Source organism: Sturnira hondurensis, unplaced genomic scaffold, assembly GCF_014824575.4.
Source record: "Sturnira hondurensis isolate 20B ecotype Veracruz unplaced genomic scaffold, ASM1482457v3 Scaffold0002840, whole genome shotgun sequence".
NCBI lineage: Eukaryota > Metazoa > Chordata > Mammalia > Chiroptera > Phyllostomidae > Sturnira > Sturnira hondurensis.
This window is the reverse complement of record NW_028075471.1, coordinates 21,122,588-21,145,230: the sequence shown is the minus strand read 5'-3', so window position 1 is coordinate 21,145,230 and position 22,643 is coordinate 21,122,588. Positions and strand designations below refer to the sequence as shown.

General features: G+C 60.4%; 1 protein-coding gene across 1 annotated transcript in view; it reads left to right on the top strand.

Annotated features, from left to right (window-relative positions):
• PKD1L1 (polycystin 1 like 1, transient receptor potential channel interacting) overlaps positions 1-22,643 on the top strand; it is a 51,838-nt gene that overhangs the window by 25,482 nt on the left and 3,713 nt on the right. The window contains exons 26-46 of the mRNA XM_037041294.1: positions 815-925; positions 1,055-1,212; positions 1,840-1,940; positions 2,132-2,324; positions 3,002-3,088; positions 4,022-4,229; positions 6,129-6,235; positions 6,855-7,083; positions 7,877-8,050; positions 9,139-9,258; positions 10,701-10,860; positions 11,403-11,532; positions 12,187-12,271; positions 12,571-12,747; positions 13,536-13,654; positions 15,866-15,976; positions 17,923-18,300; positions 18,553-18,703; positions 19,211-19,362; positions 19,411-19,834; positions 21,152-21,595. Coding sequence (XP_036897189.1) covers positions 815-925; positions 1,055-1,212; positions 1,840-1,940; positions 2,132-2,324; positions 3,002-3,088; positions 4,022-4,229; positions 6,129-6,235; positions 6,855-7,083; positions 7,877-8,050; positions 9,139-9,258; positions 10,701-10,860; positions 11,403-11,532; positions 12,187-12,271; positions 12,571-12,747; positions 13,536-13,654; positions 15,866-15,976; positions 17,923-18,300; positions 18,553-18,703; positions 19,211-19,362; positions 19,411-19,834; positions 21,152-21,595 — 3,819 coding nt within the window. The remainder of the gene's footprint in view (positions 1-814; positions 926-1,054; positions 1,213-1,839; positions 1,941-2,131; positions 2,325-3,001; positions 3,089-4,021; positions 4,230-6,128; positions 6,236-6,854; positions 7,084-7,876; positions 8,051-9,138; positions 9,259-10,700; positions 10,861-11,402; positions 11,533-12,186; positions 12,272-12,570; positions 12,748-13,535; positions 13,655-15,865; positions 15,977-17,922; positions 18,301-18,552; positions 18,704-19,210; positions 19,363-19,410; positions 19,835-21,151; positions 21,596-22,643) is intronic.

The window sequence follows — 22,643 nt, the reverse complement described above, 5'->3', positions numbered from 1 at the left end:
GCACACAGACGAATGGCAAACTCATCAATCTGCTCAAAAGCATCCGCACCCCCTCCTTTGAGGGAAGCAGACGTGGCTCAGCAGCCCCTGAAATAACCCCAACTAGCAAGCAAAAAATAAACAGAAACTGAAGTTAGAAATAGCGATTGCACAGAGACTGGCCTCTGTGGAGGAGCAGGGCCTCTGGGCAGCAAGAACACTTGTCCCGAAGGCCAGACCCCATGGCCACCCAGTGAAAAGTCTCCCCCCGGGGAGACGGAAGAAAAACTTTCTTCAAAGCAAGACATTGGACGTGTTTACTCGAAACATCAGTTCCCATAGCCCCAATAGAAATGGACCTGAACATCCAGCAGAGATTTAAGTCCAAGTGAGGTTTTAAAGAGTTTGGAGAACCCTAATACAGCCAGTTAAATGGGGTCGGTCAGGGGTCCTAGTGGCCTTGAAAGATTTCACACACACAAAAAGCATTTATTGTCTGTGCAGCGTATCCCCAACACCCAGGGGTCCCCAACACCCGGCTCCCGGTCTGTCACATGCCAGCCCTCTGGGGCCCCCTCCACCACCCTCACTCAGCAGGTGTGGCTTTTGTACGATGCCTTCAGAAACTCCAGGGATAATTGATTTCAATGAGAGTGACACAAATGAAGCCCTGCCTGCCCCCTACCCCACCGCTGCCCCGGGTTCTGCTGGTGTAGCTGATGAACCTGTGTTTACCTAAGTGCCGCCCTTCCACCCGTGCCCCACGCTAGCTCCATGGTGGGTTGTAGCCGCAGAGCGGTTGTCGTCACCACCTGAGGTGCACTTGGGTCCCCAGGTAGGCACGGTGCTCGCCCTGTCCCTGCACCACTGCTCCAGCGGGAGGCCCCTCCGCACACAGCGGCTGAGGACGCCCATAACCGTGGAGTTTGGGGAGGAAGACAGCCTGGTAAGGACAGCCCTGCCCGCGCCCCTCAGCGGCACCATGGCTGCACCGGTGACTTGTGGTGTCTCTACTTTCCAAAGGCGACCTCTGTGCCCTGTCCACCAATCCTGCTCCTTTTCCGTGTGCTGACAGGACGGCAGTGGAAACAAGATGGCGTTCGTGCTGCTTCGGGACAGAGTGAATGTCCACCACCTGGTGGGGCTCTCCACGGGTACCCCGGAGTCCCTGCAGATCCGGGTCGAGTTCTCGAAGCCAGACGCCAGGGCCTTCCCTGTCATGCTGCTGGTGAGGTGCGTGGGGCCAGTGCTCCAACCAGGACGGGGCTGGAGCGTGAGATGGGCTGGACCGTGAGAGAGGTCTCATGAGTAAACTTGCACTTCTGACGAAGCATGAGGCTGGCTATGTAAAGAAATTGACAACTTGACCAGGGGTGTGTGTGTGTGTGTGTGTGTGTGTGTGTTTCACACAGGCATCGTCCCTATGGGCTTGTGTGCCCTGCGGGCTAAGCTGTCAGGGCTCAGACACCTGCCTCTTGGCCAAAAGAGCTTGGGATTTTGCCTAATCTCTGTCACACTCAGAAAAGGTGACGGGTTCTGAGCAGTGCCTCCCTGTCACCAAGCTGTGCTTGCTGCCCCGAGGCCATCACTACCGGATCGATAACAGTTACCGCATGGGGAAGTGAGCAGCAAGCCTGCCCTGCAGGAGCCCACGGCAGCGTCCCTGCAGGCCGGTGGCCCCAGTCCTCTGGGCGCCCAAGCTCCATGTTTGTTATTTAATGAAGCAAGTGAGGGCCACGTAGAGTGAACAATATGGCTGGCAAGGGGTGGGAGACGCTGGCGTTCTGTCCCACCACCTCCCAGTCGGAAGGGAAAACCGGGACAGGGAGGGCCGGACCTGAGGCTGCCTGTGGTCCCCAGGTTCTCGAAGAAGCCGACACCGTCCCACTTCCTGGTGAAGCAGACACACTCCTGGGAGGGGCTCACGGCGCACGTTTCCGTGCCGGCCACGTCGCTTCGAGGTCGGTGGACAAGCCTCCCTTTGCCCTCAGCTCTGTCCACGTGACAAAGCCCCCGCAGTGACATGTGTACACATCCTCTGCTTCACCACCCTCAGCCCCATCCCGCCGTCACCACTCCCGCTGCCTGGGATCTGGGCTGTGCTGTTCTGTGACCTTCAGGCTGTGACTCTGGATTCACCTGTCTCTTCCAGGCCCCATCCAGGGGTACCTGTCCTTGCTAGATGCAGACTACAACAGGGACCCTGCAGACAAGCACCTGGCCAAGGCCGTGAGCTACACCCTGCGGGTCCAGGGCATCCACTGCCTGCACTGGGATGCGAGGCAGTGGGCACCGGCGAGTCTACCCCCACAACTAGGCACTTCTCCAGGAAAAGTGAGCTGCAGGTTCGGACGGGCCTATGGGAGGGCTGGGCGTCTCTGTGACCAAGTTACCTCCCGGGGCCTTGCTGACCTGGGCCCCTGGGCACGTGGGGCCTCGTGTGTGTACCCCTGGTCATGCGTCTGTCCCCACCATGGGACAGCCTCCAGGGGAGCAGGGTCTGGAGATGCATGTCCCTCTGCCCCACCCCCATGGCATGTGGGGCAGAACTCTGCATGCATGGGCTGGACAAACGAGTGGACATTGAAGGGTGGAGCCTGGCGAGGATTGGCTCTATTCTTGGTGGTCAGGCACAGGCCTCTGCTCCCACCTGCCCGCCACCCTGTGATCCATGCACCCCACCCCAGCAGCGGAGGGCGAGGGTGAACTTCATGACATGAGGCAAGGTCCTGCACCGCCTGGGGCGGCCACACAGGCATTTCTGGGTCCGTCAGCCGCGTTGCTCAGTGAGAAGCCTCTTTGCCAGGTGCAAGCTGACACCATGGCAGAGGCTGTGCCGCACAGACTCAGGAGTGGGTGCCGGCCATGCCGTCACCAGCCCCGCTTCCCACCCGCTCAGTGAGCATGTTAAGTGGGTCCGAGTCACCCTGTCCCACTGGGCCTGCCACCGCCCGCCTCGAGCAGGGTGCCTTCCCCACAGACACGTGTGGTCCTCACCACCCTCTTCCTCCTCTCCCCGCAGCTACGACCACCCTGCCACTGCCTTCTCCATGGCAAGGAGGGACCTGAATGCCACCTTCGAGACAGACGCCGTGTCCGAGCTGCGGGGGTGAGTCCCGCTTCCCTGTGAGCACGCATCTCACCTGCCCCCCCGCCCCTGGGTGCTCAGGCCGCCCCCGGAGTGCTCCGGCCATTGCATGCTCCCTGGTCCGTGTGGCCTCTGCCTTTCCAATGTGTGTGCTGGTTGGTGGTGGTCACCTGGTGTCACTGCATCAGCCACGCCAGACTGTCAGCACTCTCACCCCCGGCAGCAGGTGGCTGACCACACAAAGTCCCCAAGGTTCAGCTGAGGTCAATGGGGAGCGTGGTCAGCTTTGACTGTCGGGTCAGTGTCTGAGTGATGCCACTGCCCAGTCTGCAGGTCCTGCTCCCCCTCCTTGTCCCCAGAAATGCCCTCTTTCAGGTGACAAATCGAGAGTGCCCTCCTATGCAGCCACCAAGTGGGTAGACCAGGTGTACCAGGTCTGAAAGATAGGCAGAGTGGGCACCCATCTGCCTTGTCCATCTGTCTGTCCAGAAGCCACACACGATGCCCGGCTGCCCGTGGCACGTCGGTGGGGGGGTCTGCATTTCCTGGCATGTGGGTGGCGATGGTTCCCTCCCTGATAGCTGTGTCATAGGGACACCACCTTGATTACTAATCAATCGTCAAGAGTTGGTTCCTTGTAGCCCAGTAAGTGGACCCAATAGGTAGTGATCAGTTAGTGATGCCACCGAGGCTGCCATGTGGGGGCCACCAGGGGCCTGGTGACCAGGGCTCAGATGGCAGGTGCAGCTGGGCTTTTGGATCCCCCGGCTGGGGGGAGCCCCTCCTCTAGGTATGTGCCTGTGTTAGCCAGTGAACACCTGCATATGTGAGCACCTTGTTAGCCAATGTGCATGCATGTGCAGGCATGTTAGCCAGTGTGGGGAGCATTGGCCGGCCTCTGGCCATACCTCTGTGTCATGACTAACATCCTCGATCCTGCTCCTTCATTCGCAGGCACCCGACAAACCCACTTCCCGGCACCGTGGTGGCGGTTTGTGCGTTTCTTTATGTGCTCCTGGTCATGAAGGGCAAGCGCATGGACCACCGTGAGAGGAGGAGGACTGGCTACGTTCTTCCAGAAGAACACATCCCGCCCGGGCACCAGCTGTATGCGGTTGTCGTGGACACGGGCTTCCGGGCTCCAGCCCACTTGACTGCAAAGGTGACTGGGTGTCCTGGGAGACAGGTGGGGCTTGGGTGCCTGGCTTGGCAGTTCAGCAGTCTCTGTCCCCGGCACCACGGCCCCACCTTGATCCTGAGTGGGTGCATCTGCCCCTCCCCCCGGCTAAGAGAGAAACCCTCCCTCGGCCCAACCCCCACCCCCTCCACTTTCTGCCTCTGCTGCAGACAGCAGCCCAGAGTGACTGGCTATCTCTGAGTGAGCCCCTGAGACTTGAGAACCAGGCTCTGCTGGTCTGGTTAGTGTGAACCCAGAACCTGCCACCCAGAGAGAGGCCTCGGGAGACAGCGTGAGAACGGCCACACCAACTTGGCTGTGGCTGGCAGGCAGTTTGGGTGATGGTGATTTTCCCAGAGTTCCTGATGGATGCTGGCAAGGGGGCATGGACAGGGTGGTGTGTAGCGATGGGAGATGGACCATGGCCACGTGGAGGGGCCATGCAGGCAACACTGCAGAGCCCATCCCAGCCACACTGTGGGTGCTGTGAGCCTGCCCGGTCCCCCGGGAGGGCGGGCTCTCCTCGTGTTTGGAACTCACTTCAGTTCTCAAGTTACCGGGCTGCTCTCCAGCCCCACAGGAAGAACAAGCAGGACCCGGGCTGCAGGAGGGGGTGGGCAAGGGGAAAAGAGTGCCAAGTGTGGGGGACAGATGGGAGCCCGGTGCCTGTCGCCTTCCCTGCTGGAGCCCTGGCCCTTCAGACACACCCCTCAGAGGACACTGCTCACAGAGGAGCCTGCCGTCTCCCCACAGCACACTGCACACTGGACATGCGACAGGGTAGCGCCTCAGGGTGTCTGCCCTCGTCCCCATACCAGTTGCTGCCCTGGATACTCGGAGGGACAACCAGGACGAGACCCAAACAGTAGTCCAGGGTTGGAAGGAGGGAGGTCAGTCACCTGCAGGTGATGGGAGGTGGACACAGAAAACGGAGGCGGAGCTTCAGTCAGATGACTGAGGCAATATGGAAATGCAGCTGGACTGCTGGGTGTCGGTTCAGAAAAAGCGTGTCCTCACAGTGGTAGGGGCCCCTCCGCCCACACGGCCAAGGCCAGCATGACCCTCGCCAGGACCACAGAAGGCCAGCACCCAGGGGCTGTCGGGAGGAAATGGGCGCGGGGCTCGTGCCTGGGCAGAAAGCTGGTTTCCCTGCCATTTCTCCTGCATCACCTGCAAAACAAGCGGCGCCAGCTCACGTGAGCTCAGACTTGGCTGTGTCTTTATTGTTTTTCACTTCTTCCCAAACCTCAAAACACTGTTTGGAAAAAGTTCTATTCAGACGCCTACTCAAAACGCGGAGGTTAAAGTCCGCGAAATCCACCCCAAACCTCAGGAAGTGTTTTGTGGAACTTGAAAACCTGATTGTGAAATGCACAGGGAGAAGTGCGAGCGTGTCTGAGAGTTGCAGGTGTGGGCACACCCACTGGAGGGAAGAGTGGGGCAGGGGCTGCCAGGGGACAGCAGGCAGGTTGACGCCGGAGTGGTGGAGACAGTGTCGTGTGGTCGGAAGACGGATAGACAGAGGCACGGGACAGATGGGCAGAGGGGTGCCATGGCTTTCTAGGTGGAGACCAGTGACATTAAATCTCTACTGCACATTGTGTCCAAAAGTGAGCCCCTGAAGCCTGGAGATTGAAAGAAGAAAACCACTTAGAAATTACAGAAAATATACATTCTGCGATGGGGAAGGGTTTAAAGGAAGAGAAACAAGGAGTTTTCTTAAATGAGAGACTGGTGAATGAGAGCCCACGGGGGGCACTGGCTTCCAGGATGGAGGGGTGGGTAGGGCCGGGAGCAGGGAGCAGGGTGCCGAGACCCTGCCCAGCACCAGGCAGGGTCCCAGGTTCGGGGCTTGAACTCTCACCCCGGTGTCTTTGCATCAAGGTTTACATTGTCTTATGTGGTGATGACGGACTCTCAGAGCCCAGAGAACTCTACTGCCCGGGGAAGCCCCTGTTCGAACGCAATTCCAGGCACACCTTCATCCTCAGGTATCAGAAGCTTTCTGCCTGCACAGTTGGGGAAATGGGCCAGGAAGGGCTCAGGGGGCCTAACGGTGCCCACACACTCTGGCAGGGACCACAACCCCACACAGTCAGTCTCAGAAAGTGTCCCGTGAGGGGCAGACAGAGGGAGGAGGGGTGGATGGAGGGAGGAGTCCTTTGCATGCTAGTGCATTCGTGCTCACAGCGGCACCGCTTACAGGGGTTAGTTCTGCCCACACACAGGGTGAGCAAGGTACCAGGCGGCGCGGAGACGGGGGCTGGAGGAAGGGGGCTGCCACCAGGCAAAAGCACACTTGTGTTGGCAGAAAAGGCGAGACAGCTGTGTCTCCTGGAGAAGTTTGCTATTAGGTATTAGCTCCTCGTTAAGACAGACGGGGAACTGCAGGTAGTCCCTACCAGATGGACCTTGGCGAGGGTAGAGGGCTCGGGTTGGGAGGTGCTTTGGGGCCATGGCTCTGGGCAGCCGGGCACCTGTGTCCTGTGACTTGAGGGGCCTTCGGAATTCACTGCCCAACTCCCATGTCCCCCTGGGGCCTCGTGTGTCACTCCATCTGTCGACGGGTCCCACCTGCTCCCGTGGTTGATGGCACACATGTGCCCTCAGCACCCCGGCTCCACTGGGCCCGCTCCGGAAGGTCCGCCTGTGGCACGACAGCCGCGGGGCTTCTCCCTCCTGGTACGTCAGCCACGTGATGGTGCAGGAGCTGCATGCAGGATGGGGGCTTGGACGCAGCTGGTTCTTCCCCGCCGAGTGCTGGCTGGCTGCTTGCCGGCAGGACGGCCTCGTGGAGCGGGAGCTGGCCTGCCTGCGCGGGGGCCTCGGCTTCTGGAAGGTAGGCGGCACCTTGCCCTGTGAGTCACAGGCAGGACACAGTGCCTGGCCTTCCCAGGTCCTGTGCATGGCGGTGCCTGGGCCAGCCCCTCCCGTGTACTGCTCGTTCCCAGCCTGTGAGACCCAGGCATGTGTTTGTCACTGTCTGGGAGAGGGATGTGGGGTACCAGCTCTTCTCTGGGTTGGACTCCTGGGCTCCCTGCATGCGGTGTGGCACCCACTGCAGGGGCCCCTCGCAGATCTCAGGGTGCTCACAGCCCGTCAAGTTTAGCTGAGCAGGAAGAGGACTAGGGGTTTCGAGTCCACTGGGGTTGCCAGGCAGAGATGCCATCGTCCTGCCAGGTGACAGCTTATGAACGGAGGTCTAGAGCAGCAGTGCCAACCTTTTGGCATCTCTGGGCCACACATTAAATACATTGTGACCTGTAATCACACAAAAATCTTGTAATGTTTTCAGCAAATTTATGATTTTGTGTTGGACCAAATTCATAGCCTTCCTGGGCTGCACGCAGCCTGCAGGCCACAGTTTGGACACCCTTGCTCTAGAGAGAAGGGTGTGGAGACACCCAAGGGTGAGACAGGCAAGGCTGGGTACACAGGCACCCCAAAGCTCCAGGGCCTGAGGGAGGTGGGGTTGGGTGTGGCCAATGCCCTGGGAGTGCAGTGGCCGAGGGGTTATGCACATGGCGTGCTGAGGAAGCACAAAACCGGTCCTCTGAGCAGAAAACCACTGGTTGTCAGCCCAGATTCCATGCTGGTTGGTGCCATTTAGCATCTCTCGTGGTCCATTCCAGCTTCTGTACTCGAAGTTCACAGAGCTCCTAGAGGATTTCCACGTGTGGGCCTCCGTGCACACCCGGCCAGCCGGGAGGGGCCTCCTGTACACACCGCGCCTCAGTGTGGCCTTCGTCCTGCTGTGCACCTACACCTGCCTCACGGCCATGGTCACCACTGCAGGATACAAGCAGGTGGGACACACTTCCCTGACGTGGCTTCCGAGTCCCAGGCCTGTAGGGGGACAGCTCGACTCAGGAGTTAGGGAGAGTCGCAGTGTGCAGAGGTAGCTTATGACAGGGGAGGGACTTGTGTGCTCCTGGCCGGTGGTCATGCAGGCCTCTCCGGAGCTGGGGGTCCACGGGGCAATTGGCTGCACCTCTGCTGATGGACACAGTGTGGGAGCCTGGTGCCACCACAAAGCGTGGCTCTCCTGGGGCCAGGGCTGTAGCCCAGGGTGTCCTAAGGGATGCTCCTGACTTCTTCTAAGGGTAGCAACCAATTTAACTTTTAAACCCCACTGACAAAAACAGTGGAACCATCCCAATGGTCCCACTTGGCTGGGGGCAGGGGGAGGCACCGGTCTAACCGTCCCCGAGAGGCCAGGACAGGTCCTCAGGGCACACAGTGGCTACAGACGCTGCCCCTGCAAGGGCAGGTCACAGCATGAGTGTGGGGGAGAGGAAGTAGTCACCTTGGCTTGTGATGATGGCCCTGGGCTGAGAATGAGGTGCGGTTTGTTAACATGGGCGTGGCGGTGCACCCATAGACGTCCTGAGTCAAGAGCTCCTGCCACTGCAGCAGTGAGTCGGCAGGTTCTTCTTTAAAAACAGCGAGTGCGCAGGATTCGGGAGAAGATGCTGAAGTCTCGAGGAGCGGGAAGGGCCTGGCCGTGTCTGCTGGGGACAAGACCAGTGGACACAGTCACGAAACCTGAGGTGGCCTCCCCTCTGAGGTCAACCAGTTGTCTGATCTTCCCTCTGCTTCTCTGTGTGCTGGGGACACTTTGGGGGCATTCGTGGCCCCTTGTCAGATTGCAGCGGGATTGAGCCCACCTTGTACATGGCAGGCCTGGCATCCAGCAAGCTCTCAGCGAACGTTTCAGTTTAAAGGGATCTGAACCAGCAGGATTTCTGCCTCCATTTCCCCGCTTGTCCCTGAGGCGAGCGGGTGGGACTCGGAATCAGCTCGCACACTCACGTGAACCACGTATGGTTACAAACAACTATACTCTGAACCACGTGGACTTTGGGTGACCTGCCCGCTGCTGTCGTTGCTGCAGCTTCCGCCGGCGGCCAGCCCCACCGGCGTGCCCCTCAGGTTCTTCTGGACGGGCTTCCTGTGCACCCTCCTGGCGTCTCCAGGGGCTCAGCTCTTGTCCCTGCTCTTCAGGCTCAGCCAGGTACCCAGTCCTGCCTGCACGGCCCCATCCTGGGCAGGACCCCGGGACCCTGCCCTGAGCTGTGTCCTCACCCCACAGGAAGCCTGCAGGCCCCGCCAAGCGCAGCCCCGCCTGCCCCTGGGAGGAGCGCCAGCCATGGCACCTCCAGGTGAGCCTGCACCCCCTGGGCTTTGTCTATTGGGGAATCACAGCAACAAGAATGCAACTGAGTCAGACAGGAGAGTTAGGCACTGTCCCGGCGTGCCGACCCTCTGTGGCCCATCCATGGGGTGGCAGCTGGATCTCCTGCCTGCTGTGCACCCTGGGTTTGTTCCAAGAGACGTTCAGTTTCATCTCCTGTGTTTATGAGACAGTTAAGTGGGTCTAGGCCCCACCCAGGTGGCAGTATCCTTGCCACACATCCCGAGTCCCAGGAAGGCCCGTGTGGTGTGATCGAGGGACTCAGGGACAGTATTTCCTGAGGAGAGGGCCCTCCCCGGAGCCTCACTGCTGCTGCAATGTCACAAGGCTGACCTTCCCCCGTTCAGGACCCGATTCCAGTCAAAGGACACCACAGGCCCGGACACCACCCAAGGTGAGCTCAGGCCGGTGGCTAATCCCGAAAATCCAACAGGGGCCTATCCTGGCTCCTGTCACAGCTGCAGTCTGGCCCCCAGGGTGGGACGGAGACGGGAGCCCCTGGTGTGGGTACTGTAGACACAGAAGGCCACCACCCAGGACGAAGGCCATGGAGAGGGCTGTGCAGGGGTCTCCTAGGAAGAGCAGTGGCAGAGGGTGGGAAGCCACTCTGTGTGGATGGGCAAGCACTCTAGCAGCTGGGCCTGAGGGCCAGGGCAGGGTCAGCACGTTCGGCAGGAGAGATGCTGGGCAGCAGAGGGCAGGCAGGAGGGGACAGGAGGTGTTTGCCGTGCGGGGTGCCCTTCAGGCCAGGCCTCAGTCACACTTGGACTTCGGTGTGACTTCAGTGTGTCTGTGGAAGTGTGTCTGGCACACCTGTTTCTGAGCTGTCTGGTCTCCACCTCCCTGCTCAGAGGCCTCGTCCTGAGTGTGACTCGAATGCCCAGGCCTGTGTTCCAGGCCCATTTTCGCCCCCACACCAAGGCTGGCCCCCTGCCCTGTGGCCCGGGCCCGGCCCTGCCCTGCCCACCACTCTTGAGTTGGAAGCCCCTCTGCAGGTCCTGGCAGCTGCCCAGACGCAGGTGTGCACACTCACGCTGGCTGTGAGGAGTTGCCAGTAATCAGTGCCCTGTCACGGTCCCAAGCTCCCCACAGCCCTCTGGCCCGGGTCTACCTGACACCTCCCCTGGAACCCCTCCCCAGCCCATGGCCTGAGGCGGTCGGTCAGCCAGGCTGGGCCCTCTCCTAAGGGCTCACAAAGGTGTCACTGTGGAGGGCGCCATGTTCCGCGGGCCACGACCTCATCCTGACCTTGTCTTTTCTAGCAAAATGCGTCAGCTGCTCTTTCCAGGGCCACCGAGGCCCTGAGCGCAGCCAGCAGTGATGGTGCGGGCCACCTGCCCCCCGACCTGGAGGCCAGAGGGAACTACTTTGGCCATCGGGCTCTGAGGGAGAGGAGTGGCCACTGCATTCTCAGTTCACAAGGTGACATTGGGGGGTGCGCCCTGTGTGGCCCCTTCCTGCCACATCCCACCCTGGCCACTGGAGGTGCTGAGGTGCAGAGGGGCACCATATCAGGCCCGGCCCAGAGCCCCCAGAGTGGCATTCTCACTGCCCCAGGGCACTGGCCATGATCACTGCTCTACAAACAGTAGCCGGCAAGGCCTGGGCTGGTGGCCCGAGGAAGAAACGGAGTTTCAGTTCATATCCAAAGATTAGAGAAGTCAGCCTCTCAGTCCAGAGGTCACTAGGCAGAGGGAGAGCTCCCTCAGTGGGGACGATCTGCCTTTGTTCTGGTCAGGCCTTTGCCTGATTGGATGAGGCCCACCCACCTTGTGGAGGGCATCCTGCATCGCTCAGTGCACTGGGTCCTGTGTTCAGCTCACCCAGAAACACCCCCCAGATGCGATATCAGCAGAGTGTCTGGGCACCCTGTGACCCAGTCAAGGCAACACAATTGGCGACCGCCCTGGGCATGGATGGACATGACAAGGACCACTCACATGCTTGCTCTGTCTTCTCCTCAGCCCCCACCTGTGCGTTTGAAGGACTCGCCACATCCCGGGAGCCACCAGCGTGGCTGGGCTTGGCCGCATGGACCATCTGTGGGGTGGTCTCTGTGGCCTGTGCCTTAGGAACAGGGTTTCTAGGGTACAGGTGAGCCATCACGGTTTGCAAATGATTTCTGGTCTTTGGACAGCAAGTCCACCGTTGACCGGGAGACATTGCGTTCCTGGGGACCATTAAGATGCGGCTCAGACAGGGCTCCCCCACAGCCCAGGGTGCATAGCGTCCTGTGCTGATCCCCAGGGAGGCTGGGCCCTGCTCTTCTGGGATGGAGGCCCAACCAGACAGGGTTCCAAGTGTCACAAGAGGTCATCGGACCCTCACCCCAGGCAGCGGGGAGCCTGGGTGATGAGTTCCCGAGAGGGTGAAGGCCATGTCCATAATCGCCTGTCTCCTGCATCTGAGAAGGCGCACACCTGTGCTAGGTGTGGCCGAGCAGTGTCAGAGGTCAGATGCTATTCCACCATACACCCACCTGGGCCTGGTCCCCATGCAGCCCAGGTCCCTCCTCAGTGACCCCAGGTCACTCAGTGTGGCTCCAAGGGCCCCTGTTTTGGGCAGAGCAAGCACCGCCCTCCATTCGAGCCAGTTCCATGGGCCCGGGCCTGCCAGGCCCACAGACACGCAGTCCGTTGTCATCACAGCTATGGCCACTGCCCCCCCTGCCCCGCCCATCTCTGCCATCCTGTCACCTGTCACAGAGTGGGACAGTCCAGCCAGGGGCCTGAGAGTGTCTCCCGGCAGGTTCAGCCCCACGCTGTGTGAGCAGTGGCTGGGCCTGCTGGCTGTCTCTGTGACCTGCTGCGCCTTCATCACCCAGCCACTTATGGTGAGAGTCCCATCGCAGGGCTTAGGAGGGGGCTGGTGGCTGTGTCTGGGGATGTGCTGCTGCTGTTCCCAGCTTGACAATAGAGATGGGAGGCAGGGCCATCAGTCTCACACAGTCTTGGGCACCCCCCATGGTTCTTTCACGGCCACAGAGAGGCCATGCAGGGAGCCGATGGGCCGGGGCCTGAGGGCAAGTGTCCATGCTTTGGAGCTGGGCTCCAGGGCTCTGACCAGGAGCAGGGCCAGGTCCTGGGCACAGACGGGGGCGGTGACTCTGCCATGTCCTGTGTTTCCTCCCAGATCGGCCTCATGGCTCTGGGCTTCGCCTGGAAAAGGAGAGGCGACGAGAACTTTTTCACCAAGTCTTTACAAGAAGCCACCAAGGGCCTGGACGCCGACCTGGAGGGGCTCTTTCACAGCCAGGCGTCCCACGTGCCCAGTGGCTGCGACCCCCATGGAGCAGGCACAGTGGAGAGCGTGAGGAGGGTCCGGGGTCTGCAGCAGTCACTGAGCTCAGGGAGCCCCGCAGTAGCCACGTGTGGGTGTCAGGGTCACACTCGGAACCCAAGCCTGGTTGCATTTTTGCAGACCCAAGGGGCATGTTAGTGTCTCAAGCTTCTTTGCACACATGTGAAGGGTGAGCTTGCCGGGTCCTTTCCCTCAGCTTCACTCCAGTTCCGGGGGAAGCAGACCACGGAGAAAGCCAACTTATCGTAAGGCCCTGAAGCAAGTGAGAGATGGGACCCTTGGCTCCGATTTTGGAGGAGCCTGGACATTCACATTGGCGCATGCTCACAGAAACCCCCCCACTTCCTTCCTGCTTCCTTCCCATCCTGTGGGTGGCAGAAAGGAAGAGGAGGGTGTGCCGCCCCATGAGGAAGAGCCCAGCTCTGTTGCTCCGTCAGGGCCTGATACTGCATGAGTCTTGGGTGCTCATATGGGCAGCTGTGACCATGGAAAACCAAGGTCATCTCTTGCTAAGACCATCCACACTTGGAGGGTCTCGAAGAGAACTGCCCTGTAGCTGGATGGTGGCCCAGCTGATTCCTACCAGAAAGGCCGCTAGGAACAGGACACAGGGGCAAACGGTCTCCCAGGCCAGCTGCCCTACAGCCTGGAGTGTGGGACTCAAAATGAGAAACTCTGTCCTCGAACCCCAGGCCGAGTGCAGAGGCAGTGACCATGCTCTCCTGGGCTCGGTGGGGCTGCTGAGGCCTCGCCCCCTTGCAGGTGGCCCCCAGCTCACGGTGCTCTCGTCCCCACAGGTCTTGGCTGCACGCCAGCAAGTGCGCCGCCTGCGATGGGCGCGTCCCCCACCCCCAGCCCAGCTCAGGGTCACTCGGGAGAGGATGAGGAGGCAGACACGCGCACGGGAAGTGCTGAGGTGGGTGGGCCCTCACACTGGTGCAACTGCCCTTTCAGAGCGCCCCACCCGTGTCTGGTGGGGGAGGGAATGTGGGGCACCTTGCTGGCCTCAAAGCCACCACCCTGTGCCCAGAACATGAAACAACCAGAGTCATCAGAGTCCCATAAGGACCAGCAGTGAAAACTGTGAAGAACCTGGCCCCTGGCCACAGGGCCCTGGTCAGTGCAGCACCTGGCGTCACTCCATCAGGCCCCGTCCCACCAAGTCCGCCTGGCACCCACGGGGGCTTCTGCCCCTCTACGTGGTACACGGGGGTGCAGGAGCCATAAGCCAAACCCCCTGCCTGGGATCCAGACTGAGCCCCAAGACATATTTAAAGACATTTCACTGTTAAAATGTGTGCAGACGTGCCAAGGTGCTCAGTGTGAGACCGGTGTGATTTTCCTGAGACAAAACACAAAGGCCAAGGACCACCATGTGCACAGCAAGCCTCCCCTTGGGGCCTCAGACGCCCTCCTCTGGGTGATACCTCTCCCACCCCATCATGGGGCCAGAGCTGACCAGCGGGCAGGGCCTTCATGCACCTGGCAGGTGACTCCTCTTCTGTGCCCCCCGCCTTATCCAGTCTCGCTCACACCACCAGGGTGTGTCCAGGGCTTGGGCGTGTCTCCCTGGCGTGTCTTCCCATGCGGTGCCACTACATGTGCTGCTCATAGGCCCCCAGGATGTCGTCCATCGGGTGGAGGAGAGCCAGTCCGAGATCCCTGCAGGGGTGCCACACCCTGGCAGTGGCGGGAAGCAAGGGGCGGCTCTCTCTGTGGAGCTGCCCCGGCCACTGCAGGAAACGATGGGACTGGAGCTGGGCAGCTGGACGCCGACCTTTGAGATGACCGGCACAAGAAAGGATGAGAGAGGAGGGACCAGACATCCCATGTCTCTGGGTGGAAAACGTGTTGCCTGTGGGGTAACCCATCCCCCACAGCCGGGTCTTCCCAGGGTCAAGCCTCAGTGCCCACTCGCAGCTGCCAGTAGCAGCACCTGGAGGGTCCCTGTCAGGGAGGACGACGGGAGACCACAGCACAGACCCAGAGGGACAGGCAGGAGAAGCAGGTCTCTAACATGACTCAGCGTGTGAACAGACCAAGACAAGTCCTCTGAGCATCTTAAGAGACGTACGAAAAGTATTTGACACAGTTTGACGTTTCTTCATGAAAAGAACAAAAAATTCTCTCAGCAAACTGGGAATAGGAGGGAGCATCCCTGGGCCCAGCAAAGGCATCTGTGAAGCCCACCCCTGCTGGAGGAAGGGAGGCACTTGCTGGGGTCAGAACCAGCTCCCACTCACCCCCCTGACTGCACTCAGCAAGACAGGTCGGTGACAAGCTGTCAGGTTTGAAGGGAAAAAATAAAACCTCCTGTTGGCAGGTGACATGAAGAGTCCCTGCAGAAACTCCCAGACGACCCGTGGAGAGGGCCCCCCAGACTCCCGGGGGAATTTAGGGGCTGCAGGGTCCAGTCGGTGTGGGCCCAGCCGCGTTCCCACCACAGTACAGGCAGCGGGAACTGGACATTGAAACAGCACCAAGGAAGTGAAGCCTGTGGGTGACCTGGAAGGAAGCATGGGGAACATAGATGCTGGCCGCCACCCAACGCTGGCGAAAGAAATCAGCAATCTAGGGGACAGGGGAGACTGGTTGCCAATCGAAAGACCAGTCTCATCCGCACATCTGTCCTCTCCAACTGGGTCTGTGGGTTTGGTGTGATGCCCACTGATACCCTGCGAGCTTCTCTTTTGGGTCCCGACCAACCGATTCCAACATGCACAAGGGGAGCTAAGGAAATAATTGGCTGCTGTGGAAGCTCTGGAAAGGACATCGGCATCCGAGGACTGACCTGACCTGGCCTCAGGACCTGCCCCAGAGCCCTGCAACCAAGACCCTGTGGGTTTGCAGCACATACTCACAGTGCAGAAGAACAGCAGTGAGCCCAGAAATACACCCATGCGAACATGCCTGGCTGACCTTTTTTGACAAAAAGCACAGAGGCCGTTCACTTTAAAAATGGTGCTAGAAAAAATTGGATGCAAAAAAAAAAACAATGACCCTCCACACAGACCCCACCCCTGATATGGGGACATCCGCCCAGGGGAGGGGGAGCCACTCCCCCAAACACTGCCGGGTCTGCACACGCGGGCCGTGGAAATGCTCACTCTCAGTGTCGTCCTCACAGGGACGCCGGCCTGTCTGCCCTCATGCTGCTTCTGCATCTGTGCGTGACCCACGGGGAGGCCCCTTGGGAAGAACGCGCTCTCCACCGCGCCATCCGGGACACCTTCACCAGGTAGGACTCATGGGCCAGCCTTGCTGGCCCCAGAGTGCTGCGTTCACAGCCGTGGGCGCTGGCCGGGCCACTGCGTCTGCTGCTTTGAGCAAATCGAGAGGAGAGACGCTCCAACCACCCAATCCTGACACAATCCCCTGGGAGGCTCCTCTCCACGCTCCTCTGAGGATGTACACAGAGGCCATTGTCACCTCAGGGACACTCGTCCCCACTCTTCCCAGGAGGCCTCCGTCCCCAGACTTCAGACGCATTTGTGGCATCTCATTTCATAAATAGTGACCCAAGGGTGTCCCAAGGCCCTGGGAGCTGTGCGCAGTTCCGTTTGGGAGTAGACAGTGGAGTCCTTCAGTCACAGGCCGTTGGGCTCCTAGGAGGTGACACCACGCCAAGCAGCTGCCAGCCCCGCGGCCTCTCGGGCATTCACGTGCTTCCTTCCACTGTTAAGTGTGCAGACGCTCATGGTGGGTGGGCGTGGAAGGACTGACGGACAGTGGCAGAAAGTCCCTCCCACGTCCCCCACGTGTCGGGCCGTGTCTCCTGCCCACGCGCAGCGTGTCTGAAGCTGAGGGGGTCCTGGCTCTGCCTTCTTACTGTTGCAACCCACGGTCATGGCAAGAAGTGAAGGATGTGGTGCTGGTCCGCCTTTTCTATGAATAGGTGGCCTTGGACGAAGTAACTTCATTTGATACAAATTTTTTGTTGCTGGATTCCTTTGGCACAGGTAGTGGCTGGCGAATCTATTTAATACAATCTGTTATTTAAGGATGTTCGTTTTGATCTTCTGTGAGAGCAGGTGATTGACAGCCACCCAGGAAAGAAGGCAGGCAGGTTTCAGATCCTTGTGGGGTAGGACCAGGGCATCAGTCTGTGAGTCCAGAGACTCAGCCACCTGCCCTCTGCCCAGTAAGCCCACTTGTCAGCCCCCACCCCGGTGCAGAGCAGTTCCTGCCAGCAGGGGGCGCTGTGTACACAACCAAGCCACCACGTGGGTGGTTCTCTCTGGACCAGGGAGGCAACCCGAAAAAATGCTGGCTTTGCTAGCTTACCTTTCATCACCCGTTGTGTGAGTGTGCCTCTCGGTGCCCAGGCAGCGGCGTGGCAGTGGAGCACACACATGCGCTGGCCTCGTGTGCAGAGCAAGGGGGCAGAGCTGGGGGCCTGCATGGAGGGCTCAGAAGCTGCCCCTAGGATACCAAGACCCTCGATGCAGACCCGCCCCCAGAGCCTCATCCTTGTGCCAGCAGCTCCTTGGGGTTCAGCATTTGCCTGCACCCCAGTAGAAGCAGCAGAGCCAGGAGTAGTCCACAGGGGAGCAGCACTGGACTCCGCCCCCCACCGGTGACCCTAGGCCTTAGTTCCCTCGGCCGAGAAGTGTGGCCGTGGGGCTGCTGGGCATCCCACCCTTTAATAAGAGAGGGTGACAGTTCCGAGCTCTCACAGCTACTTCCGTTCGAAGTCTTTCCAAACTCAGTGGAGTCCAGGTGGAAGCGTGAACCCCTGACAGAGCAGCAGCACATGGAACAGCAGCCCTTCTCTGCCTTGCCATCCCGCTGGGACCAGCCCCTAGGAACTCCCTGGGCTGGCGCCTGTGGCCACGTGCAGCCTGTGCCGAAAGGTGGCCTCAGGCTGGAGTTCCACCCGCCCGCTCACCCTGTGTCCCCACCCCGTTTCCTCTCCTAATTGCTGTCGCCAGCAGGTTTTGCTCATTTGTCTGCGTGAGGTTCCCACGAGCACACGCTTTGGCTTGCCTGCATCCGGACAGGTGGTCCTCACGCAGGTGCGCTCAGCGAGCGCCAGCAGAGGAGCATCCGAGGGTTGAACATGCTGTTCCACCCTCCCGCCAGCCTCCCGGGAGCCAGGAGTGGCGCCCACGTTGGCCCTCACACTGCAGACCGCCTGAAATTCATCCTAGAGGAAGTGATATGCTCTTTCTGTTCTCGGCTCAGAAGCACCAGGAGCTCCATGGGCGGCCTGGGCAGCGTGGACGCCTGGTGGACCTGGAGCCTGAGCACACTGCTGGATGGCCTGTACCCAGAGAGCGGGCCTGCCGCCACAGGCACATGGAGCAAGCAAGTGGGCTTCCCTCCACTCCTGACCACTCACCGTGGGGCGGGACCATCAACAGCGCATCCCCTTTCTTCCCTTCGCCCCCTCCCCACTGGCTTCCCCAGATCCCTGCATGTGCTGGGAGGGTGGGGGCTGGGTACAGGGCGTGGCCCACCCACAGAGCCTGTGGGCCTGTGGCTTCAAATGCCACATGCTGTGACACAGGAACATGGGCCTCTGGGGACAGCAGAGAGCAAACTGCTGAGATGGAAGCATCAGTCCTTGCCTTTTTTTTCTACCTTTAAAAACACGACTTCGTCCGGCATGCCTCAGACACAGCGGTTCTCATGCTGCCGGTTGTGGGGTGGTCGCGTGATGTGGGAGAAACAGCAGTGAAGACGAAAAGGGGTCACCTGGGCCAACACAAAGACTGAGGAGGTGGCCTCTGTCTTTCTCCGGATGTCATTTAATCCTTAGGGTGTTGTAGAAGGACAGAGGGTCGAGCTCTGATCCTCTGATGGGTGGCGCAGACTGTGCGGGGCTGAGTGCCCGATGAGGGCCCCCAGGGTCATGGGCTCTGCATCCTCCTCCCTGCAGCCTGGCGCTCTTGGGGGCAAGTGCTACCTGCTGGGCCCACCGGTCCTCCAACAGCTCAAAGCTCCTCCTGAGAGTCCGTGCGAGGTAATGTGCTCTCTCCCTTGTTACTTCTAACAACCCATCGAAGGAGAACAGTCTGGGCAACCACAGGCAGAAGGGTGCAGCCACCATCAGATGGGCGACCACGGGGCAGATGGTGCTGCGGCACCATCTCTAGGAGCCTGGCTGGGACGAGGAAGGGGGCCCAGAGCCCGCACCTCCCGAGGTGGAGCTCCGCGCACATCCAGGGCACTTCTGGGCCAAACCAGAGTGGCAAGTACCTTGTCTAAATGGGAGGGCGTGTATGAAGATGGCAAGTGCCCTGGACTGTCCATGACAGGAGCACCAGACATCCCAGACTGGGGTCACCCAGATGCCGCCTTTCGGGTGGGGGTGGGGGTGCTGGTCCCAGAGCTCAAGCAGAAGCCCAGGGGCCGCGCAGGGGCTTTGTGGGGCCGTGTGGTAGGTCAATGTGTGAGCCCCAACATGGTCCAGCTCGGACGCCTGAGAGACACACATCTGACTCCTGCTCTGTTCTGGTTGGTTCTGCAGCTTCCCGGGCCGCTCTCAGCACTCACTGAAGACCCACTGCCTGCGTGTCACCCCGAAACCCCCTCCATGACCGATGCACAGGTCCAGAGAGTGGCCCCAAGTGCCTCCGAGGCCTGTGGGGAGGGCTGTGAGCTCCCCCTGGGCAGGACCAGGTCAGTGTGCTGAGGGTCAGCACATCCCCACTGTCCCTCCCACTGCTCTGTCACACCTGGCAGATGCAAGGTACACACACAGCCCCGGCGATACCAAGGCTGGTGTCCCTGTGACATGATTGCAGAGACAGCAGGAGTTGGAGGGCACAGTGGGCCACGATGTCAGGAACCGGCAGGGCCTGGGCTGGGCGCGTCCCCGCTGCACCATGTCCACTCACACAGCTGCATGCTTTGCAGGCCAGCCGCCCTCACAGCCCTGACCAGCCTCCGAGCCCGGCAGTGGGTCAACCACAGCACCAGTGCTGTGTCAGTGCGGTTCACCCTCTACAATCCTCCCACCTGCCTCTTCGCCAGCGTGTCCCTGAGCGCCAAGCTCGACCGGGCCAGGAGCCTTGCCCTGTCTGCCCAGGTGGAGTCGGTCTCCATCTTCCACAGCGACTCAACCCCCAGGTTCCACCTCTTGCTTCCCCAGGTGGGTTCACTGGCCACTCAGCCACTCTCAGAGTCCAGGGTGCCACCAGACTGGCCATGCCCACCAGACAGGCCTAGGGCCTGCCCCTCACCTGCCCTGCACCCAGACCCTGCTGTGACCCCATTACACAGCGGGCAGCCTGCCAGGTGTGGGCACAGGACAGGGACAGCCTGGCGGGGCCAGCTTGTCTGTGTGGCTGGTGCACAGGCAGAGTGCCGGGGGCACCAAGGTCCTGTTGAGGCTCAGCACTGAGGCCCAGTGCAGGTGAGGCGCACACCTCAGTCGTCAACAGAAGTGATGCCCAGTGCAGCGTTTCAGAAGGTCGGAGTTCACACAAAACCTCCCCAATGGCCAAAACACCAAACTGTCGAACACAGGCGGCCCCAAGGGGCACAGTGCACGTGACTCCCCAGGACAGACGGGGGCATGGGAGGCCCAGCTCTCGGTCCTCTGGCTTCACAGCCAAGTCCGGGCTGGGGTGGCGGTCATCTCAGCCTGGAGCACTTGGCCGTGGGCTGAGAAGTGGGCACAGGAAGGTGGGCACACAGGGCCTCTGGCGGCCAGCGCGAGGCGGGAACAGAGGTCAGCATGCAGGGTGCGGGTGCGGGTCACCATGTGCTGCCCACTCGACGCCCCATTCCAGTCCATCTTCTGGGCTGCAGGGCCACAGCGCCTGGTGCACAGGCCTGGTGCCTGCTGCACCCTCCTTAGTCCCCAGAGAAAGGGTGGAGGGTCCCGAAAGAGGCTTTTATAGAGTAATAAAGTGTTAACTGGAAGGGGCCCCAGGGACTCTGCAAGTCCCTGTGACCTCAGACAGGACAGTTCGCTGTTGCTGTCTCCTTCCATTCCCAGCGAGTGAGTGAGTGAGTGAGTGAGCGAAGGTGTGGACAGACAGATAACTCATCAGTGCCCAGAGGGCCGCACACAAGGCTTTAAGGAATGTCCTCCAGGCGGGGCCTGCAGGCTGAGGGCATCTGTCAGGTGTCTCCCACATGCACAGCGGCTCCAGTTCCTGAGTGTTGTGGGGAAGGATGGGATTGGCGTGGGGACAGGAGACACCCTGGGGCAGGATTCCACAGAGGTAGGCCCACCTCGAGCTCCCTGAATCCCTGTCACCCTTGGGGTGGGGTGGGGTCTCTGGGTGCCAATGGGTACAGAGGTTTGGAGAGCCCTGGCCCCATTAAGACCACTTCACCCTGAGGCCCCACACGGCCCCAAACCAGTTGGGACCAGGCCCACACTGGGTGCCAGCTGGGAGTCAAGGCCTTTGCATAACCATATTGGTACCTGTGGCATTTTGTTATCTTGTACCCGCAGCTGGCCCTCCTGGTGCTCACCCTGACCCACCTGTGCCTCCAGCTGCACGGCCTGGCGGAGAAGGGTGTCTGTGGCTACTGGCGGCGGCCCAGGAATTGGCTGGAGGTAGCCCCTCTGTTCTGTCTTCACGTGCTCACAGCCATGGAAGCTGTGGTGGGAAGCTGCAGGGGCACCTGCTCCCTGGGCTCAAAGCCACGCCAGTGCCTGGGTGGTGCTGAGATTGGTTATTTGCCTGCTCCCCGGGGCCTCGGTGCAGCAGCCTGTCCGCAAGCCCGCCTGACGCCCTCTCTCTGCACCCGGCAGCTGCCCATCGCCGGAGCAGGCCTTGCCTGGTACGCAGCCTGCGGCCGCCTGCTCTCCCTAATGGCGGAGACGACCAACCAGCTCCAGCAGGGGCTTCTGCCAGGGTCTGTGGACCTCAGTCTCGTGGCCTCGTGGGCTCAGGTACGACAGGTGCTCGGGCCACACACACAGGGCCCTGCTCTGCGAGGCCACCCAAAGGAAGAGCTCAGACATGTTCTAGAAGGTTCCAGACCAGGAAGCCATCCCGAACTGAGTGCTAACGCTCTGAGCTCTCAGGCAAGAGCAATGACCTATGGAGGGCCTGGGTTGCCAGCCAGGGTGCCAATAACATGGGTGGAGGAGCAGAGACCCCACACCTGATGGCTCAATGCCAGTGGCAAAGGGAAACAGGATTTGACACAGAATAATGTGCAAACAATAATATTACAGACGTAATCATCTAAAGAAACTATATCATGAAATAAATGTCACCTGTTTACAAAACGCGGCACCTAGAAACTCCTCGGCTCCACCTGCTGCAGCGTGGGTGGTTTTTCTGTTGGTGGGAGCGGCGAGTGGCAGGCGCCCGTCCACCCCAGGCTGGCCCCGGGCTGGGGTGGTTTGGCTGCTGGAGGTCCTGGCTGACTTTGACCGGTGAGTGAGGAGGCACAGGGCAAGTCCTGGTCCCCTGTCCACGAGGACTGCAAAACTTCCAGCTGGCATTTCTTCTCTCTGATTTGTAACCTCGGTGAGAACAGATCAGCTCGTGCACCCCAAAGGGTTTTTGCAGCGAGCCCACCTGTAGAAGGTGAGCAGCCATGGGCCGGTGTGCCCAACGTGGACTCAGGCAGCCGGGGAGCCCGCTGCTATTTCTGCGGCCTGGCGGCTTTGCCCAGTCATCTCCCTCATCCGAGCCCCAGGATCCGTTGCTGTAGAACAGATGCAGCTAGTCTTCACGCAGGTTAGACTTTAAAAATGTGTGTGAGAAGCGAACACACCCCATGCACATCCAGGCCGGAGGGCCCCACAGGCAGGGACACTCTCCACGGCCCTGTGCGGTGCTGGGCTTGTGCCACTCTGTCACCCAAGGCCGTGACGGGTGTGCGGCCCACGTGGGCCTCCCTTCACAGGAAATGAAGGTCAGAACCAGAGTCAATGCTTCTGAAAGGCATTGCAAGTCCCCCTGCTCCTGTTCAATCCCCCTCCTGAC